This window comes from Jaculus jaculus, chromosome 16, assembly GCF_020740685.1.
Source record: "Jaculus jaculus isolate mJacJac1 chromosome 16, mJacJac1.mat.Y.cur, whole genome shotgun sequence".
Taxonomy (NCBI): domain Eukaryota; kingdom Metazoa; phylum Chordata; class Mammalia; order Rodentia; family Dipodidae; genus Jaculus; species Jaculus jaculus.
Window position 1 is genome coordinate 46,664,092 of NC_059117.1, and position 26,566 is coordinate 46,690,657.

Below are 26,566 nucleotides of genomic sequence, written 5' to 3' on the forward strand. Positions count from 1 at the left end.
TTGATCATATCCTATTTCTACAGCAAGAGATTTGAGGTAAAAAAAAAAAATATATATATATATATATATATATATATATATATATATATATATATATATATATATATCACAAGACTACAAAACCTACTGATTTTTTTTGTTTGTTTGTTTGTTTTTTTCCTGACAATGACCTCAGTGACTAGACATGCACAGGTCTCTAGATCCTGTGAATGCTGACAGCCACAATGAAAGACTCACAGATCCCGTTTGTAAGAGACACAGTCCTCTGATTTGCTGCTGCCCCATCATGGCCAATTTTGGTATACCACTGAGGGTTCACATCTGTCTGGTCATGAGTGACAGACATCGGGACACAGCTATTTGTAGAATCTTATGAGTGGCTTCACCTCTACATTCTGGGCAATGTGACGTCCTCTGAGGAAGATGGAGCAAAGGCATCCCATTCTCACAAAGACAGGAACTTGTGGTGACAGACCACTTCTCCTCATGATATGTCACAGGAAGGACAGGCATCCAAGTTGCAAATTAGGTTAACAAAAATCCCTGCAGTTTCCTAGTTTGGGGCAGCAATACAAATCTGACCAAAACCAGAGTGAGAGTTATTTTCTGTGCCCCACTGCACGTGTTGTGGCACACAAACTTCAGACACCCACAAAAGCCATCCACCCTTTCATCCCAAGCAGACTAAGTCTACAGTCTAGTCTTCCCACATAGTAAACTCCAAGGCTGAAGGTATCTTTAGGAATAAGGCGTCCATTAGCATATAAAGCAGAGCACTGTGAAGAAGGCAGTTACCCACTTGTGACAGGAAGGTTGGAAACACTCACCCAGCTGTCATGTGACACTGATTAAAAACTTGTCCATGAAGGAGGTAAGAAATCTGTAGAAGCTATCAGAAGACTACAGATCAGATCTTCTTGGTAAAAACCAAGTCAAGTGTATGCTCCAACCAATGAACAAAAAGAGAACAAGTTCTCCACAAACCCTGTTCAAGACTCCCTTCAGGCAGTAGGCAGACATTGTTTTTTTAGCATGATGAGGTGACCAGAATACATTGAGCATGGCGGTAGAGGATGGTGACTTCTACCAGAGAAACTGAAAAACATAAATGGCAGGTGCCCTGAGAGGCTCAGTAGATAAAGAGCAAGCTCTGTAAGCCTCATTCATGTGAAAGCTCATGGGGAAAGTCACACTACTGAATGCTGGAAGTCATGCAACTTCAACTTCAGAGGTGACTCCTCCACAAAGGTTCTCTAGCAACATAATACTGAAGAAAGAAGGCATGCCCTATGGATCTACGGCTGCTCTCCAATGTGAATTTTCAGGAGTGAAATGGGAGGCCTTAGTCTGAAAGCTTCTCCACATTGGCTATTTCACGGGGCTTCTATGTGTTGTGACATTTTTGGTGATGAATGAGGCTACAGCATTGGCTAAAGGAAAGCCCACACTGGTCACATTCATAAGGCTTTTCTCCAGTGTGAACTACCTGATGTTGAACAAGGCCAGACTTCTGGCTAAAAGACTTTTCACACTTGCTACACTCATAGGGCCTTGCTCCTGTATGAATTCTGCGGTGCTGAATAAGGATGGAGCTTTGACTAAAGGATTTCCCACATTCACCACACTTATAAGGCTTTTCTCCGGTGTGAACTCTCTGGTGCTTAATAAGGGTAGCTTTTTGGCTGAAGGATTTTCCACACTGATCACATTCATAAGGCTTTGCTCCAGTGTGAATTCTCCGGTGTTGGTTAAGAATGGCACTTTGGCTAAAGGAATTTCCACATTCACTACACTTATAAGGTCTTTCTCCAGTATGAACTCTCTGGTGTTTAACAAGAGTAGCCTTTTGGCTAAAGGATTTCCCACACTGGTTACACTCATAAGGTCTTGCTCCCGTATGAGTTTTCTGGTAGTCAATAAGACTAGAGTTCTATCTAAACAGTTTTCCACATTCACTGCACTCATAAGGCCTTTCTCCAGTGTGGATTCTCCGATGATCGTTCAGGTGGGAGGTTTGGCTAAAGAACTTTCCACACTCACTGCACTCCCAAGGCCTTTCTCCAGTGTGGACCTCTGGTGCTGATCGAGTACTTGCCACGGAAGGTTTTCCCACATTTGTTACACTCATAAAGCTTTTTTCCAGAGGAGGCTCTTGGCTGGTGAGCAAGAATGTGTTTGTCACTTGTAGATCTTTTACATTCTCCTGACTTGTGACTTTTAGGACCAGGCTTGTCTCCCTTCCCCTCAGTGATTTTATTCTGACTCTTAGGATTAGGAATATTTCCCCTCCCCTCAGTGATTTTATTGGACTTTTTACTGTTGGGCAAAGCCAGGTTCTTGAGAAGGCTCGATATGATCGGCAGGTCCTTCTCAACCTCCCAACTGGGAAAAGATTTGGCTGACGTGTGGAAAAGGTGTCATGTCCAATGTGAGGCTTTGTCATTGTCCCTCTTCAAGGATTCTCTCTCCTAGTATGTTTTTGGTGCTGGTGAACTTTTGCACATGCCCCTACCCTGTGTTTCTGCTCAGGTATCTCAGCCAAGTGAAAAATATCTTGCAGAATTGGGACACACACTGCACAGAGGTGAGTTTCTGGTGCAAGAGGAGTTGCCTCAGAAGGCCTAACCTGTGTCGCTCCTATAGAAACCCTCTGCTCAGGTGTCTCTTCATCTTTGAGTCCATGCCCACAACCCATCTTTAGTAGAATGTTATCTGCTGGTGGCAACATCTGCACTGAAGGCTGCTTGTGTCCAGGTTCCATTCAATTGAAAGTGAGTAGCAAGTATTCAGGTTTGGTAATTATATAACCAGAGAGTTGGTAAGTACAAAGCTGTGCAGCATTACATTGAGGTATAGGAACCTCTGCGTCTCCTCAAGAAGTTTCCATTCTTCACGTGAGAAGCAAATGGCCACATCCTCAAAGGTCACACAGTCGGGCATGAGTTCTGTATGCACTTCTGCTGTCTTGGAAACCTGAGCCTGGTCCACGGGTGCGGAAGCAGCCATCCGGCCGCCGAGCGCACAGGTTGGGGAGCAGGCAGCTGAAGACAGCCTCTCGGCCTCATCTCTCGCGGGACAAAGACTGCCCACGGCTCTGCCTGCAAGGAGAGGGACGCTAGAGCCGCTGAAAGGAGCACCACCGTGGCTTGGCCAGAAGTCCCACCCCCCACCTTAAAGTTTTTGACATGAGGCAAAAAACAGCAGAAGCCATAGCTCAATGCTATGCCTGTCGTCTGGTAAATGCAAAAAGAGGAGTTTCTCAGTCAGGAATTATGGAAAGAGGAACACAATCAGGAGTAAATTGGGAAATTGACTTTACAGAGATAAAACATGGTTTGTATGGATACAGGTATTTACTGGTATTTGTAGACAGACACCTTTTTCAGGATGGACTGAGGCTTTTCCAACTAAGAATGAGACTGCCACAACTGTGGCCAAGAAACTATTGGATGGCATCATTCCAAGGTATGGTTTACCTGTTCTTTTGGGGTCAGACATTGGACCAGTCTTTATCTCCCAGGTAACACAGGCCATAGTTAAAATTGTGGGGATAGGACTTCCAGTTAAGATGGCGGTGTAGGAACCACACCAAAGCAGCCTAGGGGAGAGAAAGCCAAAGGAAAAAAAAACTAGCAAAATACACACTTTTACTAAAAAGTGAGGTGTATAAGAAATTAAAATGGCACCAGAGAAGTAGGAGAGATCCAGAGCATTCAGAGTCCACATAGGCAGGAAGCGGCTCCGGCAGCAGCGGCACCAGGTCCATGGGGCCACAGCTGCCAGGCTCAGGTTGAACTGCAGGAAAAGCCAAGTGAGGGGATTTTCCACTCACACCGGAGCTTTTTGCAAACCCAAGAAATGTGGAGAAGTGTGGCAAACAAGGGAGGAGCAGATCACGAGGTAGAGGATCACAGGGATCAGCAGGAGAACTAGAACCACCATCTATAGCCTCCCCACCCCCACCGCCAATTCAAGCACCAGCAAGCACAAGAGACCAGTGGGAAGGAGATCACAGCACCCAGCACTGAGCAGTGATCCAGTAACCTAGCCACCCTACTCAAACCCACAGCGTACCAAAGAGGAACCGAAGCAGGAGCACAGCATAACTGAGACCAAAATCATCCCAAAAGGTAATTAGGATTACACCAGGTCAGTACCCACCTAAAAAACCTGGTATATAGGCCTGAACCGGAAGTACTAATTGTACCTTCCATATCAGGATAAAATATATGTTAAATCTCAGGGATGGTCAGATTTGCCATTCTTAAATAAGCTATATTTTGGTCTTGTTATTTGTTGCTTCTTGATTTATAGTAGTTTTGTTTCCTCTTCTGTTGTACATTAGGGAAGGGTCTGACTTGGAACCCTCAACAGACAAGAAATCTTTTTTTTTTTTTTCTGCTGGCAATCAAATTTAAGGCCTCACATATGCCAGACAAGTACTTTATCACCGAGCTACAGCCTCAGACCAATGTTCATTTTACTTGTTTGTTTTTCTAATTTTTTTAAGTATTTGAATTTTTTGTTTTTCTTTTTTTAATTTTTTTTTCTTCTTGTAATTTTTCTTTATTTATTTGAGAGTAACAGAGAGAGAAAGAGGCAGAGATAGATAGAGATAGAGATAGAGATAGAGATAGAGATAGAGAGAGAGAGAGAGAGAGAGAATGGGCATGCCAAGGCCTCCAGCCACTGCAAACTAACTCCAGACACGTGCCACTCCTACATCTGGCTAACACGGATCCTGGGGAATTGAGCCTCGAACCAGGGTACTTAGGCTCACAGGCAAGCACTTAACTGCTAAGCCATTTCTTCAGCCCCAGACAAGAAATCTTAACCTCCTTGTTGTCAGGACTAAGGGTTTGTGTGAGGGCACCACACCCCCTAAGGGACAGTTAGAGGATCTGGTTGTCACAATACCTACTCTTCCATAAATATTCTGTGCTGTTGTTCATTGAAAGTGTGCATTGTTTACTTAAGTTTTAGAATCTGCCTGTATTTTATTCCACTCAGCCTACCTGAATACTCTCATAACAGGCCAACCCAAAACCTAGGGTCACTTTTGTAGATACTCTGAGAGTCTTGAGAGCCACACCTAGCACCTTAAGCTCCTATCCTGAAGATATATAATATCAGATTGATTAATACATCTAATAACACTGCAGCTAACTAGAAAATCCAAGCATTAAATTAATCCAAGATGCAAAAACATATACATTATAACACAAGAAACACCAAAAATCAAGACAATATAAATCCACCAAAAAGTATTAATGCATCAGAAATAACCTCCAATGAGAACAAGTTAGGGGAAATTCTTGAGAAAGATTTCAAAAGTATGATTATAAATATGTTCAAAGAAGTCAAAGAACATCTCTTAATTTTTAGATAGCATGAAAGGTAAAACCCAGCATTTAAGCAGGCCACTTAAAAAAAATAGACTTGGTACTGTGAGATGTTGCTGATAGGTTCTTCTGGTGATGGGTGCCATAGATAGAAAGTGTCACTAGATCAGGGACTTGAATGCACTTTGAGCTTGTTTTTGAATATAGAGTAGGAGAAAGGAAAATGTATTTAAAAGAATTATGAGAAAAGAAAATGTGAAAGTTTTTCAGGCAGAGGGATGGAATATAATGTTTGATGTTGATATGGACTGGCAACATGGCCTTGCTGGCACTCAAAGCTCCTCACATGGTGGTTTGCTTAGACTTTAAGAGCTATCAGGTATGACTGTCACACTAATTTTTGTTAACATACACACTACATGAATGTTACATCCTCAAAATACTGAAGAGAAGGGCTGGAGAGATGGTTTAGCGGTTAAGAACTTGCCTGTGAAGCCTAAGGACCCCGGTTCAAGGCTCAATTCCCCAGGACCCATGTTAGCCAGATGCACAAGGGAGTGCATGCATCTGGAGTTCGTTTGCAGTGGCTGGAGGCCCTGCGTGCCCATTCTCTCTCTCCCTCTCTCTCTCTCTCTCTCTCTCTCTCTATACCAGCCTCATTCTCTCTCTGTCTGTCCCTCTCAAATAAATAAATAAAACAAAAAAAAAATTTTAAAAATACTGAAGAGAAGTCTTTACTAATTCCAGTTGACCCAGCTTTTATACAGAACCTTCTTAGAACTCCACTTTTCAAAACCCCTTTTGAGTCTTCCCTTCTACCTTAATGGTTGTCATTTTTCCCTTTTGGAATGGAGTTGATTTGAGGAGGTAACCATATTCTGAGAAACTAACTTAGAAGAGGGAAGTATTGGTCAATTCACAAGTAAAACATACAAAAAAAAAAACTGGTTTTCCAGACTAAAATTCTGAAATGAATTTGAATAGCAGCATTAGTGTTTTAAGATTTTAGCAAAGTACAAAATGAAGTCTAGTATTTATGTTTAAATGCTGTGTTTATAGCCACACTTTAAAGCATTGTCTAAAGTTCCTGTGTTCTCAACATATGATTTTTAACTATCATCACTTTAATCCTTAAACTTAAAATAGCTGTGCCATGGTATATATGTTCAAATTTAAACCTTTTTTAAAGTGTGACACATGAACTTCATGCAAGTTGGCAAAAGTTCTGGTACTAAAGATTATACTTGTTTCTTCTTTTTACTTAACGTGTTTAGTATTGAATCCTCTACCAAGAGAGGCTTCCTAAGATGAGTGATGTCATCATTTGTCCCAATGTCTACAACCTGTGATAGGAGTTTTTTAAAGGGCCTCATGTGAACTATATTGTATTGTTTTTCTAAGTATTTTTTAAAAAGTAACAAAGTTATGTTTATGTACTAATTGTGATCAGAAAAGCCAGGAAAAGTTGATGGTATTCATTAGGTTTTGATGAAATGGATCACTTCCTTTTAACCATTGTATAGTAAGGATAAAATACTAACTTGATGTGTACTCAATTTAAATTGTTACTTTTTTTGGGGGGGGTTAGGTAGGGTCTCTCTCAAGCCCAGGCTGACCTGGAATTCACTATATAGTCTCAGGGTGGCCGCGAACTCACAGTGATCCTCCTACCTTTGCCTCTCAAGTGCTGGGATTAAAGGTGTGCACCACCACGCCCGGCTCCGTTACGTATTTTTTAATTGCCAAGAAAATAAACAGTTTTTGTACATTTGAGGGATTTATTTCCCAGAAGCCTCCATCTTTATTGTTTTACTGTGGAGCTTACCTGTACCAAAAAGAATGTTGGCAAAAGCAACCTTCAGCACAAACACTTTTTTAAATGAATAATGGTGGCCTAAAACTTAATATTTTATAAAATGTTGTAATATTGTTTTGTGGATAATTGAAATAAAAATCTCATTGAATGCATCTACAAAAAAGAAATCAAAGGAATGAAAGAGGAAATCAAAGGAATCAAAGAAGACACAGGACACCAATTTAATGAAATAAAGAGGTCAATACAGACATAAACAAGGAAATAGAAATAATAAAGAAAAAGCAGTCAGAATTACTAGCAATAAAGAACACAGTTAATGAAATTAAAAAAAAAAACTGTAGAAAATCTCACCACTAAAATGGACAAAGAAGAGGAGTGAATATCTAAGCTAGAAGACCAGGTAGCAGATCTAATACCATCCAAAAAAGAGAAAGGCAAACTAGTAGGAAAGTATGAATGGAGATTTCAAGATATTCGGGACACCATGAAAAGATCAAACATAATACTTTTAATATTTGTGAGATATGCTTTTGCCCTTTTAAAGAATGTGTCCTACTTCAGAGCAGCATGTACATAACTGATTTCACTTTGTGAATAAATATTCTTCTCCTTCAAAAAAAAAAAGATCAAAAATAAGAATTCAGGGTATACTAGAAGGAGAAGAATTTCACCCCAAAGATATAATAGGTGTCTTCAACAAAATCATAAAAGAAAACTTCCCCCAAAATGGGAAAGAGGTGCCAATGCAGATATAGGAATCCTTTAGAACACCGACCAAACAAAACCTGGAAAGATCCTCTCCTCGCCATATTATAATCAAACTACCAAACACACAAACCAAAGAAAAAATATTGGAAGCAGTTAGAGAGAAAAATCAAGTTACCTACAAAGGCAAGCCCATCAGGATCACAGCAGCTTACTCAACACAAACTTTAAAAGCCAGAAGGGCTTGGAGTGATGTATTCCAAGTTCTGAAAGATAACAATTGTCAACCAAGGTTTCTTTATCCTGCAAAGCTATCCATTCACATACACAGGGAAATAAGGACATTCCACAACAAGAGCAGGCTAAAGGAGCATTTGAAGACAAAACAAGCTCTACAGAAAATACTTGAAAGAATCCTCCATGCTGAAGAGAAAGAAAAGCACACATATAAGGAACCTGGAAAAAACAAACAATACTCAAATACTAGTTAACACAAGGGAGCAAAGGTAAAACCAGAAGAACTACAAAAAAAAAAAAATGGCAAAAATAATTACACACCTTTCAATAATATCTCTTAATATCAATGGCCTCAATACCCCAACCAAAAGGCATAGGTTTGCAGACTGGGTTAAAAAGCAGGATCCGGCAATTTGTTGCCTCCAAGAAACCCACCTTTCTACAAAGGATGGACACTATCTTAGGGTGAAAGGTTGGAAAATGATGTTTCAAGCAAATGGGCATAGAAATACACAGGGGTGGCTATCCTAGTATCTGATAAGGTAGACTTCAGCCCAACATTAGTTAAGAAAGATAAGGAAGGCTGCTTTATATTGATTAAAGTCACACTCCAAGAGGACATTACAATTCTAAACATATATGTACCTAACATGGGGGCTCCCAAATTCATCAAACAAGGAGTATTAGAACAAAGGTCACAGATAACATCAAACACAGTAATAGTGGGTGATTTCAACACCCCACTCTCATCAATTGACAGGTCATCCAGGGAAAGAATAAACAGAGAGGCATCTGAATTAATTGAGGTCACAGAAGAAATGGACCTAACAGATATATACAGGATATTTCATCCAAATGCTAGAGAATATACATTCTTTTCAGCAGCACATGGAACATTCTCTAAAATAGACCATGTATTAGGCCACAATGCAAATCTTAACAAGTACAGGAAAACTGAAATAATTCCTTTCATTCTATCTGACCACAATGGAATCAAACTACAAATCAATAGCAAGAAAAGCTATAGAGCATACACAAAATCAAGGAAACTAAACAATACACTACTAAATGATGAATGGGTCAATGAAGAAATCAAGAAGGAAATCAAAAAATTCACAGAGTCAAATGATAATGAGAACACAACATACCAAAATCTCTGGGACACAATGAAGGCAGTCCTAAGAAGTAAATTTATAGCTTTAAGTGCCTATATTTAGAAATTAGAAAGGTCACAAATAAATGACCTAATGCTTCACCTTAAAGCCTTGGGGAAAAAAAAGAACAAAGCAAACCAAAAATCAGTAGGTGGGAAGAAATAGATTAGAGCAGAAATTAATGAAATAGAAACCAAAAAAAAAAAAAAATCCAAAAATCAATGAAACAAAGAGTTGGTTCTTTGAAAGGATAAACAAGATTGATAAACCCTTAGCAAATCTGACCAAAAGAAAGACAGAAGAGACACAAATTAATAAAATTAGAGATGAAAAAGGCAAAAATCACAACAGATACTAAAGAATTTCAAAAAATCAAAGGGACATACTATAAAAACTCATACTCCACTAAGTATGAACATCTGAAAGAAATGGATGATTTTCTTGATTTATATGACCTACCTAAATTAAATCAAGATGAGATTAACCACTTAAATAGACCTATAACAAGTATGGAGATCCAAGCAGTTATCAAAATTCTCCCAATGAAAAAAAGTCCAGGCCCAGATGGATTCACTGCTGAATTTTACCAGACCTTCCAGGAAGAATTAACACCATTGCTTCTTAAGCTTTTCCATAAAACACAAAAAGAAGGAATCCTACCAAACTCCTTCTATGAAGCCAGAATCACTCTGATACCAAAACCAGGCAAAGATAGAACAAAAAACAGAAAATTACAGACCAATCTCCTCATGAACATAAATGCAAAAATTCTCAACAAAATATTGGCAAACAGAATACAAGAATATATCAGAAAGATCATTCACCCTGACCAAGTAGGCTCTATCCCAGAGATATAGGGATGGTTCAACAAAAACAAATCAATAAATGTAATACATTATATAAATGGACTCAAGGACAAAAATCACATCATCATCTCATTAGATGCAGAAAAAGCATTTGACAAAATCCAAAGTCCCTTCATGATAAAGGTCCTACAGAGACAGGGAATAGAAGGAACATATCTCAATATAATTAAGGCTATTTATGACAAGCCTACAGCCAACATATTACTAAATGGGGAAAAACTGGAAGATTTTCCACTAAAACCAGGAACAAGACAAGGGTGTCCACTGTCCCCACTCTTATTTAATATAGTACTGGAAGTCTTAGCCATAGCAATAAGGCAAGAGACGCACATTAAAGTGATACAAATTGGAAAGGAAGAGATCAAGTTATCATTATTTGCCGATGACATGATTCTATATATAAAGGATCCTAAAGACTCTACCAGCAAGCTGTTAGAGCTGATAAACACCTATAGCCATGTAACAGGACACAAAATACAGGATACACAAAAATCAGTAGCCTTCCTATATGCTAACAACAAACACATAGAGGATGAAATCAGAGAAGCACTCCCATTCACAATTGCATCAAACAAAATAAAGTACCTTGGAATAAACCTATCCAAGGAAGCAAAGGATCTCTACATTGCAAATTTTAAAACACTCAAGTGAGAAATTGCAGAAGAAACTAGAAAATAAAACATCCTTTGTTCCTGGATTGGAAGAATCAATATTGTGAAAATGGCAATCTTACCAAAAGCAATCTATACATTTAATGCAATCCCCATCAAAATTTCAATGGCATTCTTCATGGAAATAGAAAAAAATCCAAAAATTATTTGGAATTATGAAAAACCTCGAATATCTAAAATAATACTGAGCAACAAAAATAATGTGAGAGATATCACCATACCTGATTTTAACCTATACTACAGAGCCATAGTAACAAAAACAGCATTGTTCTGGCAGAAAAGCAGACATGTAGATCAACGGAACAGAATACAGGATCAAGATGTAAATGCAGGTAGCTATAGCCACCTGATATTTGATAAAAATGCCAAAAATAGTCATTGGAGAAAAGACAGCCTCTTCAGCAAATGGTGCTGGGAAAACTGGATATGTATCTGTAGAAGGATGAAAATAGATTCTTCTCTCTCTCCATGCACAAGAATTAAGTCCAAATGGATTAAAGACCTTAACATTAGATCTGAAACTCTGAAATTGCTAGAGGAAAAAGTAGGGAAACTCTTCAACATATTGGTCTTGGCAAAGACTTTCTGAATATAACCCCAATTGCTCAGGCAATAAAACCACAGATTAACCACTGGGACCTCATGATATTACAAAGATTTTATACTGCAAAGGACACTGTGAATAAAGCAAAGAGGCAACCTACAGAATGGGAAAAAAATCTTTGCCAGCTATACATCTGAAAGAGGATTAATATCTAGGATATACAAAGAACTCAAAAAATTAACTAATAAGGAATCAAACAGCCCAATTAAAAAATGGGCTATGGAACTAAATAGAGAGTTCTCAAAAGAAGAAATATGGATGGCATATAAGCATCTAAAAAAAGTTCTACATCCCTAGTCATCAGGGAAATGCAGATTAAAACTATGTTGATATTCCATCTCACTCCTGTCAGATTGGCTACCATCATGAAAACAAATGACCATGAATGCTGGCGAGGATGTAGAAAAAGAGAAACCCTTCTACACTGTTGGTGGGAATTTAATCTGCTACAGCACTTGTGTAAATCAGTGTGGAGGTTCCTAAGAAAGCTGAAATTAGATTTAACACAGGACTTAGCTATACTGCTCCTAGGCATATATCCTAAGGACTCATCTCATTACCTTAGAGATACTTGTTCAATCATGTTTATTGCTGCTCAATTCACAATACCTGGGAAATGGAACCAGCCTAGATGTCCCTCAACTGATGAGTGGATAATGAAGATGTGGCACACTTATGCAATGGAGTTCTACTCAGCAGAAAAAGAAAAATAAAGTTATCAAATTTGCAGGAAAATGGATGGATATGGAAAGGATTATACTAAGTGAGGTAACCCAGGCCCAGAAAGCTAAGTGTCACATGTTCTCTCTCATATTTGGATCCTAGCTACAGATGATTGGACTTCCATGTGAGTAGGAAGAAAACTTAGTAGCAAAGGCCAGTAAACTAGAAAAGAAATATAAATGGAAGAAAAAGGAAGAGAGGGGGGTACTTAATAGGTTGATATTGTGTGTGTATGTATATATGTATATATGTGTGTGTGTGTATATATGTATATATGTATATATGTAGACGAATAGATTAGTGGGGGTGAAAAGACCCAAAGTGAGGTCAGGGAAAGAGATTGAAAGGTGGAGGGAGGGCTAATCAAAATCTAAGAGGATATAAATAAATCATATGGAATCCTACTTTTTTGGACAATGGAACACTCAGGGGCCATAGATTGTGGCTAGAAAATTTTCAGTGCCAGTGATTTGTTCGCCATGGAGGTCCCTAATGCCCCCAAAACATTATAGGCCATTGCTGAGGCCCTCAATTTCCCACCAGGAATAGATGGTAAGACCCTATTGCTGAAGACTCCACATACTTGGCCTACAAGGCCACTGAGAAATCCTGCTGGAACTGAGCTGATAACCTCCTCCATGTAGGCCAGATGGCAGAAAGCTGGAAGAAGCCATTCTGCATGCAGTTCAATGGGAGAGAAAGAAATCACCAGAAAAGACAATCAACAGTGGACACTGTAAGCCTTATATTTGGCCAGCCAGGCCAAATGAGCCAACGGGTGCAATACTGGCATGTCTGTCATGGTGGAAACCAATTGCCCTCTAATTGGACTGGAGGCCTGTTGCATGGGAGGGAATACATCCCTGATACTGAAAATTTAAAACAGGGATAGCCATGAGCCCTAGGGATGTAATGTCTGCTATTGTCTGGCTAAATATATATACTTTGCTTATCAAACTGCCCAGTAAGCACTTCTCTTAAGGTTCATACCCTTATATTAATGCTACTGTTCTTTTGGTACAGAATCTTCTCTTTTCAGATGGCAGTGACCAAGAGACGACTCAGAAGGTATCATGGTGCTAGAAAGAAGTGACTGGAGTGCTCGGTACTGTAATATCTCTATCACACTTTCCAAGGCTCAGGGTCTAATGCGGAAGAAGTGGTAGAAACAATATAAGAGCCAAATGAAGGGTAGGACTCCTTACAACGTGCTCCCCCCAGATACAAAATGGCCTGGATATCCATGACCTCACAGTGCCTGACTGTACCTACACAAGATCATCATAAGATGAGGAAAAGATCATGACATCAAAATAAATGAGAGACTGATTGAAATGGGGAGGGGAAATGATGGAGAATGGTGTTCCAAAGGGGAAAGTTGGGAGGATGGAGGGTATTACCATGGGATTTTTTTTAAATAATCATGGAAACTGTTAATAAAAATTTGAAAAATAAATTGTGGAGACAAATTGGAAATTCCTTGTGTGTATAATCCCCAGAGTTTAGGTCATGAAGAAAGAATGAATTGGACACTAAAGGAAACCCTAAATAAATTAACCCTTGAAACTGGCGGTGACTGAGTGTCTCTCCTTCCCTTTGCTCTTTTCTGAGTTCAAAACTCCTCTTATACCATGGGGCTGACTCCCTTGGAAATCATGTATTTTAGACCCCCACCCTTGTTGCCTAACATAAAAGCTAACTGAATTTGATGATGAGATATTTCTCTCCTTCTTACAAGCTTTGTTTCAGGTGCAAGAACATCCCGGGCCCCAACTGCAGGCCATTTACGATAAAGCACCTCACCCTACACCTCATGAGTGCTGATCAGGAGATCTAGTGCTCATCAAAAGACACCAGAAGGAGACTCTTTAACCCGGTTGGAAGGGACCCTAAACCATTATTCTGACCACCCCAACTGCTATCAAGGTGGACAGTGTTCCAGCCTGGATACACCACTCACACGTGAAGTCTGTTGATCCACACGTGGATCCAGATGACTATGCACCCGAAGAGAAGCCAGGACTGTGCCGAGCCATTGTACACCCAAAGTATCCACTCAAAGTGAGGATTTGTAAGCTAGAGACTCAACAATGATGCTAGGGATGTTTACGGTTATGCTTCTTACTATGTTTGCTTGCTGCTCAGAACTTTGGGCATCCCCATGAACCCTGCCCCCCATCACCACAACCCATATAAACCATCACCTGGAAAATCTCTAACCCCACCACCAGTACTACTCTGAACTCCACCTCCTGGCTGGCCCCACCATATACATGGTGGCCAGAACTCACGGTAGACTTATGTGATATCTTTGAAGGGGAATGGGAACCCAGTGACCAGCAACCCTTTCCCCCTTCTGGATGCACTCACCTGGCTAGGAGGCAATGAAATAGAGCCTTAACTGTCTATATTTGTCCTGGGAATGACCTGACAAAGGCCCAAAGATCTAGATGCAGGGGCCCAAACTCTTACTAATGCACCTCCTGGGGGTGTGAAACAACTGGCACCTTTACATGGGTGTTTTCTAAGAAAGTAAAAGACTTAATTACACTAGAGAGGGCCACATGGGGAAAGGATACAGAACACCTTATAAATGGGGCATGTAAGAAAAGCAATGGAACCCCCTTACCATCAGATTTACCGAGAAGGGAAAAAGGACTTGAAGGGAAAAGAAGGGAAATTGGACTTATGGTAGGACATGGGGACTCAAACTACATGTAACAGGGACAGACCCTGGTGCCCTATTCACTATTAGGCTGGCAGTTGACTCAATGGGCTCTCTCCAACCCCTAGGACCCAACAAAGTGTTGGCTCCACCTCAAAGCCCACCTCAAAGAACCACAACCCCCTCCTCAGTCTCTCAAACTTCTAGAGCCCCATCTTCATTCCCCAACACTGAACCAATGGCTCATGTTGTCCCTCCACTCAACATTGGGCCACTGGAACTATGGGAGGCAACTTATAAGGTCCTCAACTCCTCTAGGCCTGAACTCACTAAGGCCTACTGGTTGTACCTTAACCCACAACCCCCTTTTATGAAGGCATAGAAGTACCAGAAAATTATTCCACGGCTACAGAGGCCTGCTAATGGCAACAATCAGGAAAAGGAAAATTAACCCTCCAGTCAGTGACAGGGAACAGGCTTTACATTGGAGATCAGGTTCTTCAAGCCTACTCCCATCTATGTAACCAAACTCAGTACAATGGGAGAGAGAGAAATCACCAGTGTAGATACTCAACTGGACACTGCAAGCCTTAAATTTGACTAGCCAGATCAAATGAGCCAGTGGGTGCAATAGTGGCACATTTGTTTTTGGGGAAACCAACAGCTCTTTACTTGAACTGGAGGCCCTCTCCATGGGAGGGAATACATGCCTGACACTGAAAACCTATGACAGGGGTAGTCATAAGCTTAAGGGTGTAACATCTGCTGGTATCTGGCTAAATGTATATACTATGTTCACCAAACTGCCTGGTAAGCATTTCTCTTAATGTTCACACTCATATTAATACTATGCTCACTTCTGGTTAGAGAAGCTTCTCTTTTCAGATGGCACCATGACACTGAGAAGAAGTGACAGGAGTGCTCAGCACTGAAATATCACTATCACACCTTCCAAGGCTCAGGGTCTATTGTGGAAGAGGTGGCAGAAAAAATGTAAGAGCCAAAGGAAGGGTAGGACTCCTTACAATGTGCTCCTCTAGACACAAAATGGCCCGGATATCCATGACCTTCCAGTTCCTGACACTACCTACACAAGACCATTATAATAGCAGGAAAAGATGATGACAGCAAAATAAAAGAGAGACTTATTGAGAGGGGGAAGGGGTATGATGAAGAGTAGAGTTTCAAAGGACAGAGTGGGGTTAGGGAGGGAATTACCATGAGCTATTGTCTATAATTTTGGAAGTTATCAATAAAAAATTTTAATAAAAGAATAAGAAAAAAAAGGACTATAGAGCTTTCAGTGGTTTGATTCAGGAGTCCCCCATAAACTTAGGTGTTCTGAATGCTAGGTTCCCAGCTGATAGAGATTTGGGAATTAACACCTCCTGGAGGCAGTGTATTGTTGGGAGGGCTTATGGATGTGGTAGCCAGTTTCCCCGTGCCAGTGTTTGGCACACTTTCCTGTTGCTATTATTTACCTGATGTTGCCCAGAAGGTGATGTAAAAAGAGGCTATGAGGGAGGGAAAAAGGGGGAGAAAGGGCTGAAGCGCTGGGTATTGTAGATATGTAAGTAGTGGGGAAGATTACCGGGGGTGGAATGGTTTAAGTAGGATCAGGGAAGGCATGAGGAAAGGAGAAGTTGGAAAGGGTTAATCAAAATTTAAGGTGGTGAGGCTGGATAGATGATTTGTTGGGAAAGATGCTTGCCTGAGAAGCCTAAGGTGTTTTCTTCCAACAATGTGAACCTGACTGCAACAGAGCTGAATAGAGAGTTCTCAAAAGAAGACATACAGATGGCCTATAAACATCTAAAAACATGCCCTATGTCCTTAGCCATCAAATTAAAGTGACTTTGAGATTCCATGTCATTACTGTCAGAATAGCTATCATAAAGAAAACAAATGAAGCCAGGCATGGTGGCACATGCCTTTAATCCCAGCACTCAGGAGGCAGAGGTAGGAGGATTGCCAAGAGTTTGAGGCCACCCTGAGCCCTGAGACTACATAGTGAATTCCAGGTCAGCCTGAGCCAGAGTGAGACCCCACCTCGAAAAACAAAAACAAAAAAATAAAGAAAGAAAGAAAAAGAAAAAGAAGAAAGCAAATGACAATAAATTCTGGAAAAAGAGGGACCCTTCTGCATTGTTGGTGATAATGTAAGATGGTATAGCCATTGTGGAAATTGGGGAGGTGGTTCCTGAGACAGCTAAAAATATATTTACCATATAACCTAGCTATACCACTCTTTGGCATATACACTAAGAACTACTCATTACTATAGAGATACTTTTTTTTGGGGGGGTGGGTTCAAAAGTCATCATAATGCTGAAAAGTGACAGTGGAGTGTTTGGTAGTAAGTAAAACATCTCTATCACACCTTCTAAGGCTCTGGGACAAATGCAGAAGAAGTGGTAGAAAGAATTTAAGAGCCAAAGGAAGGAGAGGACTTTTTTTTGTTTTTTTTTTCGAGATAGGGTTTCACTCTAGTCCAGGCTGACCTGAAATTCACTATGTAGTCTCAGGGTGGCCTCGAACTCATAGTGATCCTCCTACCTCCACCTCCCAGGTGCTGGGATTAAAGGCGTGTGCTACCACACCCGGCTAGGAAAGGACTTCTTACAATGCTGTCATCCAGATACAAAGTGGCCTTGGTATTCATGACCTCACAGTGGCTGACCACCTACACAAGACCTGTATAATGGGAGGGGAAAAAATGGCATCACTGGGGCTAAAGAGATGGCTCAGTGGTTAAGGCATTTGCCTATGAAGCCTAAGGACCCAGGTTCTAGTCTCTAGTACCCACTTAAGCCAGATGCACATGGGGGCACATGCATCTGGAGTTCATTTGTAGACGCTAGAGGCCTGCTGCACCCATTCACTTTCTCTGCCCTCTCTCACTCCCAGATAAATAAATAACATTAAAAAATGGCATCAAAATAGAAAAGTTGGAAAGGGGAAGGGATTCAATGGAGAGGAAAAAGGAAGGGTAGTGAGAAGGGATTATGATCATGGTATATTGTCTATATTTATGGAAGTTGTCAATAAATAATTTAAAAAAGAGTTCTAGTTAACTCTGGGCTACATAACCTACATAATAAGACCCTATTTATACCGAAGAGGAAATGGGAAGGGAGGAAGAGAGGGGTAAGGAAGATTGGAGAAGAGAGGAGAGGAGAGAAGAGGGAAAGGAAAAAAAGAAAAAGAAAAGGAAATCACCAGATAATTTTTATCTTGAGAAGGTAATTGGGATAACTAAGATCAAAATACCTTATACATATATGAAAGTGCCTAACATTTAAAAATAAATAAAAATTTTAAAAAAGAGTTGGGGGCTGGAGAGATGGCTAAGCTGTTAAGGCGCTTGCCTGCAAATCTTAAGGACCCAGGTTCAATTCCCCAGTACCCATGTAAGCCAGATGCACAAGGTGACACATGCATCTGGAATTCCTTTGCAATGGCTGGAGGGCCAGTCACAGCATTCTCTCTCTCTCCCAAATAAAAAAATAAAAGATTTTTTAAAAAGAGTTGGGCTCAGGCTGGGGAATGGCTTGGTGCTTAAGGCACTAACCTGCAAAGCCAAAGGACCCAGGTTCAATTTCCCAGGACCCACATAAGCCAGATGAACAAGGTGGCACACACGTCTGGAGTTCATTTGCAGCGGCTGGAGGTCCTGGTGTGCCCATTCTCTCTGTGTGTCTGCCTCTCTCTCTCTCTCTCCAATATAATAAAATGAATTAAAAATTTTTTTAAAAAAAGAGTTGGGCTCAGGTTGTCAATAAGCTTGTTAGTATTTTACAAGAGTTTTCTAGCATTTTTCCAAGACCAACTGGCCCACCCTTCTTTTCATGGATGTTCACTGTGTGTGTGCACCAGCTGAGCTGCTGCTGTTGAAGATCATAACATACTTCCCATCCCCCACACTCTACTCCAACAGAGGTTCCAGCTGAGTGAAATCCTCTCTGAGGTTGGTTTAATGAGAAGGTAGCTTAAGTGCCTCCATCAAAGCAAAGGGGCTAATTTCATCCACTGAGCTGGAATCAAAGCAGCTTGGTCATTATCCAACTTTGCTTATTATATCACAGGGGCAAAATCCCTCCTGTTTCAGGTCCTGCTCTCCACAGTGAGAAAAGAGAGGAAAACTGCACAGGGCTTCTCAGTGCCTTTGTGCTGGGTCCTAAAATCTAATATTGTAGACATAAGTGGGAACTTAAGACACTCTGCTTTGGCAGATAGAAGCAGGGATCTTTGCAGAAAAAAAAAATGTTTTCTTGGCCAATAAATAAGCATATACATAAAGATCTTAGTGTGGTACCTGATTGTGTGGGCACAGCTCACCACAGGAGGGTTTCTTCCCTTCTGCTGCCATTTAGAGAATAACCCAAACCTGCCCACATCTGTTACATCCTTCCTCTGCCACAGGACTCAGTCACCATCCCAACAGCCAGGCTCATCTCCATGCAGGGCAATGGTGGGCTCTGTAAGGCAACCGGGGTGTGGGCAGAGGGCATTCTAAGGATGAAAAGCAACTGGCATTCTCACACATTGCTGTTGGAAGTTTCTTCCAAAGTTATATAGGTGCACTACAGGACATGGCTACTCAATTCTTCAGTGTTTATCCAAGAGACATAAAACGAGGTCCACACACCCAGACTTACGCAGGAATATTCAGAACAGCTTTGATCATAAAAGACCAGCACTGAAAAACTAAATATCCAACAGGAAACTAGAACAACAAGTGTGCACTATTTAACCAAACATCTGGTGGCTGCAACTAGGAGACAGAATGCTAAATACCTGTTACATGAAGCACAATGAAGAACTCTATTTTATTTTATTTTATTTTATTTTATTATTTTATTTTATTTTTATACATTTGTTTATGAGAAAGAGAAAGGGAGAGAATGGCCATGCCAGGGCCTCTAGCCACTGCAAATGAGTTCCAGATGCATGCATCATGTACATCTGGTTTATGTGGTTCACAGGCAAGTACCTTAACTGCTAAGCCATCTCTCCAGCACACCCCTCATCTTTTTTTTTTTTTAAGTAGGGTCTCACTCTAGTCCAGGCTGACCTGAAATTCACTATGTAGTCTCAGGCTGGCCTCAAACTCACCAGGGATCCTCCTACCTCTGCCTCTGGAGTACTGAGATTAAAGGTGTGTGGCACCACACCTGGCTAGCTCTATTTTTTTAAAAATTATTTATTTGTGTGTGTATGTTTGTTGGTGGGGGGGGGGCATATAACCAGGCTCTCTTGCCACTGAATACAAATGCCCTTTCTGGCTTTATGTGGGTGGCTAGGGAATTGAACCTAGCCTGGCAGGCTTTGTAAGGAAGTACCTTTAAACACTGAGCCATCTCCCCAGACCTTAAAAACCTTTGATATTGATCAAAGAAGCCAGATAATTCTAAAGTGAACACTGGGCATGACTACCCTTAGATGAAACCTCCAGGACAAAGTTGAATGTGGTAGCTCCCATCTTTCCTGCCAGCACTGGATGGGGGAAGGAGCTGAAGTAGGAGGATCACTATGAGTTGGGTAACCTGGCATACAGAGTGAGTTTCAGGTCAGCCTCTGCCCTAAAAAAATAAAAATTAAAAAATAAATCCAGGGCTGGAGAGATGGCTTAGAAGTTAAGGCATTTACCTGTAAAGCCAAAGGATCCTGGTTTGATTCTCCAGGGCCCACGTAGCCAGATACACAAGGCACTCCTTGAGAGCCAGGTGTGGTGGTGCATGCGAGGCAGAGGTAGGAGAATTGCTGTGAGTTCGAGGCTACCCTGAGACTACATAGTGAATTCCAAGTCAGCCTGGGCTAGAACGAGACCCTACCTAGAAAAACAAACAAACGAACAAACAAACAAACAAATCCTGAGGACAATGGAACTGGTCTCTGGGAGAAGAGTAACACAGAGGTTACTCCTGAGGCAGGAAAACTTGACAGTGAAGGAGCACAAGGGACCTTCCTGAGGTGGCAGGCCCTGAGCAGGGTCGTGGTTATGGTACAGGTCTATGGCAGTCCGTTAGTGAGTAATGTGCTTCACTGAATGTAAGTTATTCCTTAGTAAGACAAATAAGCTTCCAGGAGAGAGGAATCTCTTAGATTTGGGTGGCTGCAAAAGAAGCAGTGGCCCTGGTCACTGGTGTTCTCCCTCACGCTAGTGCTCTAGCGTCAGCCCACCCTGTATGACCCTGCCTCCAGTTTCACTGTCAGGACCTCAGAATCCCCACTGGCTAGTGAAAAGGATTATAAACATACAAATAGCAGTTTACAGCAATTTGGGGAGCTTTTATCACCAAGGTGCTGGTGCCTTTTATGGCAACTCATAAATACACTTCCTATTACAGTGTGAGCATCTTACAGCTAAAGGGACCAAGTATTGCCCTGAGTGGTGGTACCACACCCAGGTGTTTGTTTTTTTTTTTCTTTTTTTGGTGTTAGGATCAAACTCAGGGCTTTTTACATGCTAGGTAGGCACTCCAATAACTGAGCTACATTCCCTAACCCTGAGCCTGGGTTTGTTTATTTATTTATTGCTTGTCTGTTTTTGAGATCTCAGGATTCCAAGGCTAAGGGGACTCAGCCCAGAACTGGTCTGTACGCATGCTAGTGCAGGAGGTGGATTGCAGCCAACTGTAGCAACTGCATCCCACATGGACTAAACTGGTGCCATATTCCCCCACTCCTGCCTGTTCTCTGTCTACTTTTTTGTTCCTCCAAGCACTGGCCAACATCATGTGGAATCCTCATGTGGAAGCACACATCAATGTGCACTGACTTAAAGATGTGCACAGGTGACTACAGAAGCAGGCACATAAGGGACAGGAAGCAAGGTAACAATCCTGCCTAACGGTATTATGAGAGAAAGAGAGAGAGAGAGAATTGATGCACCCGGGCCTCAGCCATTGCAATGGCTTCAGATGTGGGTGCCATCTTGTGTTTTTTCAAGGTAGGGTTAGGTTTAGGCTTACCTGGAATTCACTATGTAGTAGTCTCAGGCTGGCATCAAACTCATGGCGATCCTCCTGCCTCTGCCTCCCAAGTACTGGGATGTGCCACCATGCCTGCTTTAGTTCCTTTCTCATTATTGTGACCAAATACCTGACAAGAAGAAGCTTAAGGCTTAAGGAAGGCAGAGTTTATTCTGGTTTATAGTTTGAGGTTGCCGTCCATCATGGTGATAAAGGCATGGCAGCTGGAGCCCGAGGCCCTTAATGTCTGAGCCATCTTTCCAGCTGCACTTTTTTCCCTCCTATTATGCAGGCATTGTATAAGTAACATTAGCCACTATAAACTCATGAATATCAAGGGTACTTTATGTGTGAAAGCAGCATTGTAAAGTACTCCCTTCTTTCCTTTGGCTCTTATATTCTTTTTTTTTGGGGGGGGGGCATAACAAAGAAATATTCAACCAATACAAGATTCGAAACAACCAGGGAAAACATCAAACTGTAGCTTTAAGCCCAACAACTCTAATTAGTGACAAATCTCCCAGTTCAATAATTCTAACCAGCAACAAATCTCTGAACTTCCAATTCCGCCCCTCCAGCTAGGCTACTCACAGTCTTGGAAAACTTCATCAGGGCCAGCAGCTTTACTTAGCAGCCATCTTGTGGTTCCGGCATCTCCACTGTGTCTCCACTATAATCCATGGTTCATCCTCATGGCTCCATTGGGTCTCCATGCAGGCATCCAGCAAACCTGCCTGCTTCACACTGCCCATGGCCATTTCCAAGACTGTGTTGCAAACTCAATGACCCTCTCTTTCCTACATTTCTTATACTCCACAATACCAGGTAGGGTGCCAGTTTGTTAATCCAGGGGGGAATAAAGCAGACTTTGCAGAACAGGACATTCCTTGAGCACTCAGGCCCCTTCAAGAGTCTACATTCTTCCTGTTGCCCCCAGTGCAGGTCAGCTGGTCCAATCTCAAATGTTGTAATCTCTCAAACATCTTGCACATGAATGAGCAGCAGTTTAGGCCCAAAGATTTCATTTTATTCTGTGCCATATCCCTCAGCTCACACCAGTTCATTTCTACGCAAAGCAACCCTGCACAACTTCTCAGGACCTGGGCATAACAGCAAGCTTCCCACACAAACTGCTAGTCCAGTCCAGGCAAAGCTCTTTCTCACCCTCATAAACCAAACCTCACAGTCCATAGTTCTTACTGTATTCAGGCCTTTCAACTCTGACCAGAATAATCCATCAAGCTGTACTTACAGCACTGCAAGGCATCTCTTGGGCCAAAGTTTCAAATCCGTCCACATTCCTCTTGAAAATCAGCTCCAAAACATCAAAGCCACACAGTCAGGGGTCTAGCAGCAACCCCACTCCTCGGTAAAACTTTACTTTTGCAGTCAGGTTCACATTGCTGGTAGAAATCACCTGCCAAAAGCAGCTGCCCCTATAGGGAAGGGATTGGGGTTCCATCTCCATTCTGCTGGAGCATGCCCTGCATGTAAGACTGGGTAGTGTTGTTTCCAGTGACGCATGGGTTCATTTCTGAAAATGTTTTATTTTCTAGGCTGATGTCTGCTCGGCAGCTAGTGGCACAGACCTGCAAACTCTGAGCCAGAAGCTGCTCTAGTAGGCTCTTACATTCTTTCTATCACCTTTTCTACAACAGCCTCTGAACCTTGGAGGGTGTGATAAAAATATCTCTCTTAGTGCTGAACACTCCACTATCACCTCTCAGCACATTCGTGGCTTTTGAGTCACCCCAGTGGCCACTACTATCTGAAAAGAGAAGCTTCTCTAACCAAAAGTAATAGTAGAATTAATATATGGGCATAAACATAAGTATTTAGAGGGTACTTTGTGGGGTATAATATATGTATTTGCCCAGACAACAATAGTAGTTTTCCCCCGGTGGCTTATGACCTCCTCTATGGCCTTTGATTAGGTTTTTAATATCAGCAGGAATTTCCTCAAATTCAATTAGAGTAGTTGGTTTCCCCATAATAGACATGTCACCATTTTACCAGTTGGTATATTTGGCCTGGATGGCCAGCTATAACACTTGCAAGGTCCACTGTGGATGATTTTCTCCCCCAGTCAGGGTACACAGCCTTCCTAGCATCCTGACAGCAAGTCAACAGGGAGTAGGCTTCCAATTAAACTCCAGCTTAATTTCTCAGTGACTTTTAGCCCAAGCATGTGGAGTCTTCAGCAATAGGGTCTTACCATCTAGTTCTGGTGAGCAACCAAAAGCCTTGGCCATTGCTTGTAATGTTTTGGGGGCATTAGGGACCTCCCTGACCAACAATTCACCAGAAGGTATCCGATACCTGGCACTTAAATGTTCTTTTAAAAAATATTTTATTTTTATTTATTTATTTATTTGATAGAAAAGGAGGGAAGGAGGGAGGGAATGAGAAAGCGAGAGAGAGAGAGAATATTGGTATGCCAGGGCCTCTAGCCACTGGGGGACCTGGAGAATTGAATCTGGGTCCTTAGGCTTTACAGGCTCAGGCCTTAAGTGCTAAGCCATCTCTCCAGCCCCTGAAATGTTCTTTGTTTTGTTTTGTTTTGTTTTTGAGGTAGGGTCTCACTCTAGCCCAGGCTGACCTGGAATTCACTATGGAGTCTAAGGGTGGCCTTGAACTCACGGTGATCCTCCTACCTCTGCCTACTGAGTGCTGGGATTAAAGGTGTGCACCACCACGCCCAGCTCTGAAATGTTCTTTTAATAATCTATAGCTTCTGGGTTCAGCTTTATCCACCCCACAAGATACTTCTGCTCAAGGGAGATGTTCTGAGTTTCAGTACAAGAAGGTACAAGAAGTCCCTTTGCTTGGAGGTAGGAACAGGTCCTTTAGAGGTCAATGTAGCAATTGCCACTCAGTTCAGCTCCTCACTTCACTGCTTGGGACCCATAACCAGTCTGAAACTACACCTCACTGAAAACAGTCTAGATGTCAGAAAGAGGGGATTGGATAATCCTCACAGGCTGTCCAGACATGCAGAGGACTGAGAGGGAGGGAAAAGGACATGGCTGGTTTGCAGGGAGCTGTAGGTCTATAGAGAGACAGCATGTGCCATGCCCCCTGTAGGAAGAACCCCAGATCTGGAAGATGAGGTTGGATTACAGCTTTCCCACCGCCATACCTGCCCCATCTCAATCTAAATCTATCCACAGTGGCTGTGGAGAAAGGAGGAAAATAAGCTCTAAAAATTGTTTTGAGGTTTAAGAGGTTTTGAATGTTGTTGCTGTTTGTTTGGAGACAAGGTCTCACTCTAGCTGAGGTTGACCTGGAACTCACTATGTTCCTCAGACTGCCCTCAAACTGCTAGCAATCCTCCCACCCCAGCCTCCCAAGCGTGGAGTTATAGGTGTGAGCATAATGTTTGGAGAGGTTTAGGGGTTCAAGTTTACAAAGGACCAGAATTTTTTTGTTGTTGTTGCTGTTTTTTGTTTTTTCAAGGTAGAGTCTCACTCTAGCACAAGCTGACCTGGAATTCACTATGTAGTTTCAGGCTGGCCTCAAACTCACAGAGATCCTCCTACCTCTGCCTCAGAAGTGCTGGGATTAAAGGTGTGTGCCACCATGCCTGACCTGGTTAATTTCTATTTTATTTTTTGTTTATTTTTATTTATTTATTTGAGAGCAACAGACAGAGAGAGAAAGAGGCAGAGAGAGAAAGAATGGGCATGCCAGGACCCCCAGCCAGTGCAAACGAACTCCAGACGTGTGCGCCCCCTTGTGCATCTGGCTAACATGGGTCCTGGGGAATTGAGCCTCGAACCGGGATCCTTAGACTACACAGGCAAGCACTTAACCGCTAAGCCATTTCTCCTGCCCTAATTTTTATTTTATAGAGAAAAAAATATCAAATCGCCAACTCTTGTGAATTCTGAACTAATAGAAAGCATACCAAAGAATCCTTTGATTTAATTTTATGATTATTTTTTCTTAAGACAGAGTCTCAGTGTGGTCTAGGCTAGCATCAAATCCTGTGTGTCCATGCTGGCCTTGTATTTAGGATCCTACTGCTTCAAGAGTACTGGAATTAATGGTGCATTATAGTGTATGAGATATTTCTAGGTTAATATTAGTTTGTGCTCCTTTGTCAATGTTAACAAATGAGAAGTCAATGGATTTTGTTTTGCAATAAAAATGGTAACTTTTGGGCTGGAGAGATGGCTTAGCGGTTAAGCGCTTGCCTGTGAAGCCTAAGGACCCCGGGGCGCACGCGTCTGGAGTTCGTTTGCAGAGGCTGGAAGCCCTGGTGCGCCCATTCTCTCTCTCTCCCTCTATCTGTCTTCCTCTCTGTGTCTCTTGCTCTCAAATAAATAATTTTTTAAAAAAGGTAACTTTTTCTTCAAAAACAAAAAAAGAAAGAAAGAAAGCTGGGCATGGTGGTGTATGCCTTTAATCTCAGTACTCGGGAGGCAGAGGTAGGAAGATCACCGTGAGTTCAAGGCCACCCTGAGACTACATAGTAAATTCCAGGTCAGCCTGAGCTAGAGTGAGACCTACCTCAAAAAAACAAAACAAAACAAAAACACAAAAAAAGTGCTGGAATTACAAGTGAAGCCTTGCTGTGCTGCCCATACTGAGCTCTAATTCCTAAACTCAAGCAAACCTACCCTACCACCTCAACCTCCTGAGTACCTGGAAATACAGATGCGTGTACCTGTGAGAACATATTCATATGCCGGGCTCCACCGGCAGGCAGGTAGTGCTGTGGAAGGACCAGGCCTACTGGTTCCTCCCAAAGGGTTGAGGAGGAAGATGAGCGTACAACGACTCAGAAATTCTCCTGGCCACCGGAGA

General features: G+C 41.8%; 2 protein-coding genes across 2 annotated transcripts in view; both read right to left on the reverse strand.

The window, feature by feature from the left end:
- Positions 1-26,566, reverse strand: part of Sfmbt1 (Scm like with four mbt domains 1) — a 303,481-nt gene that overhangs the window by 168,296 nt on the left and 108,619 nt on the right. The window lies entirely within an intron of this gene.
- Positions 1,385-3,534, reverse strand: LOC101593756 (zinc finger protein interacting with ribonucleoprotein K-like). The gene is given in 4 exon segments (XM_012947528.2): positions 1,385-2,075; positions 2,077-2,382; positions 2,861-3,098; positions 3,477-3,534. Coding segments are annotated over 4 exon segments (1,293 nt in total).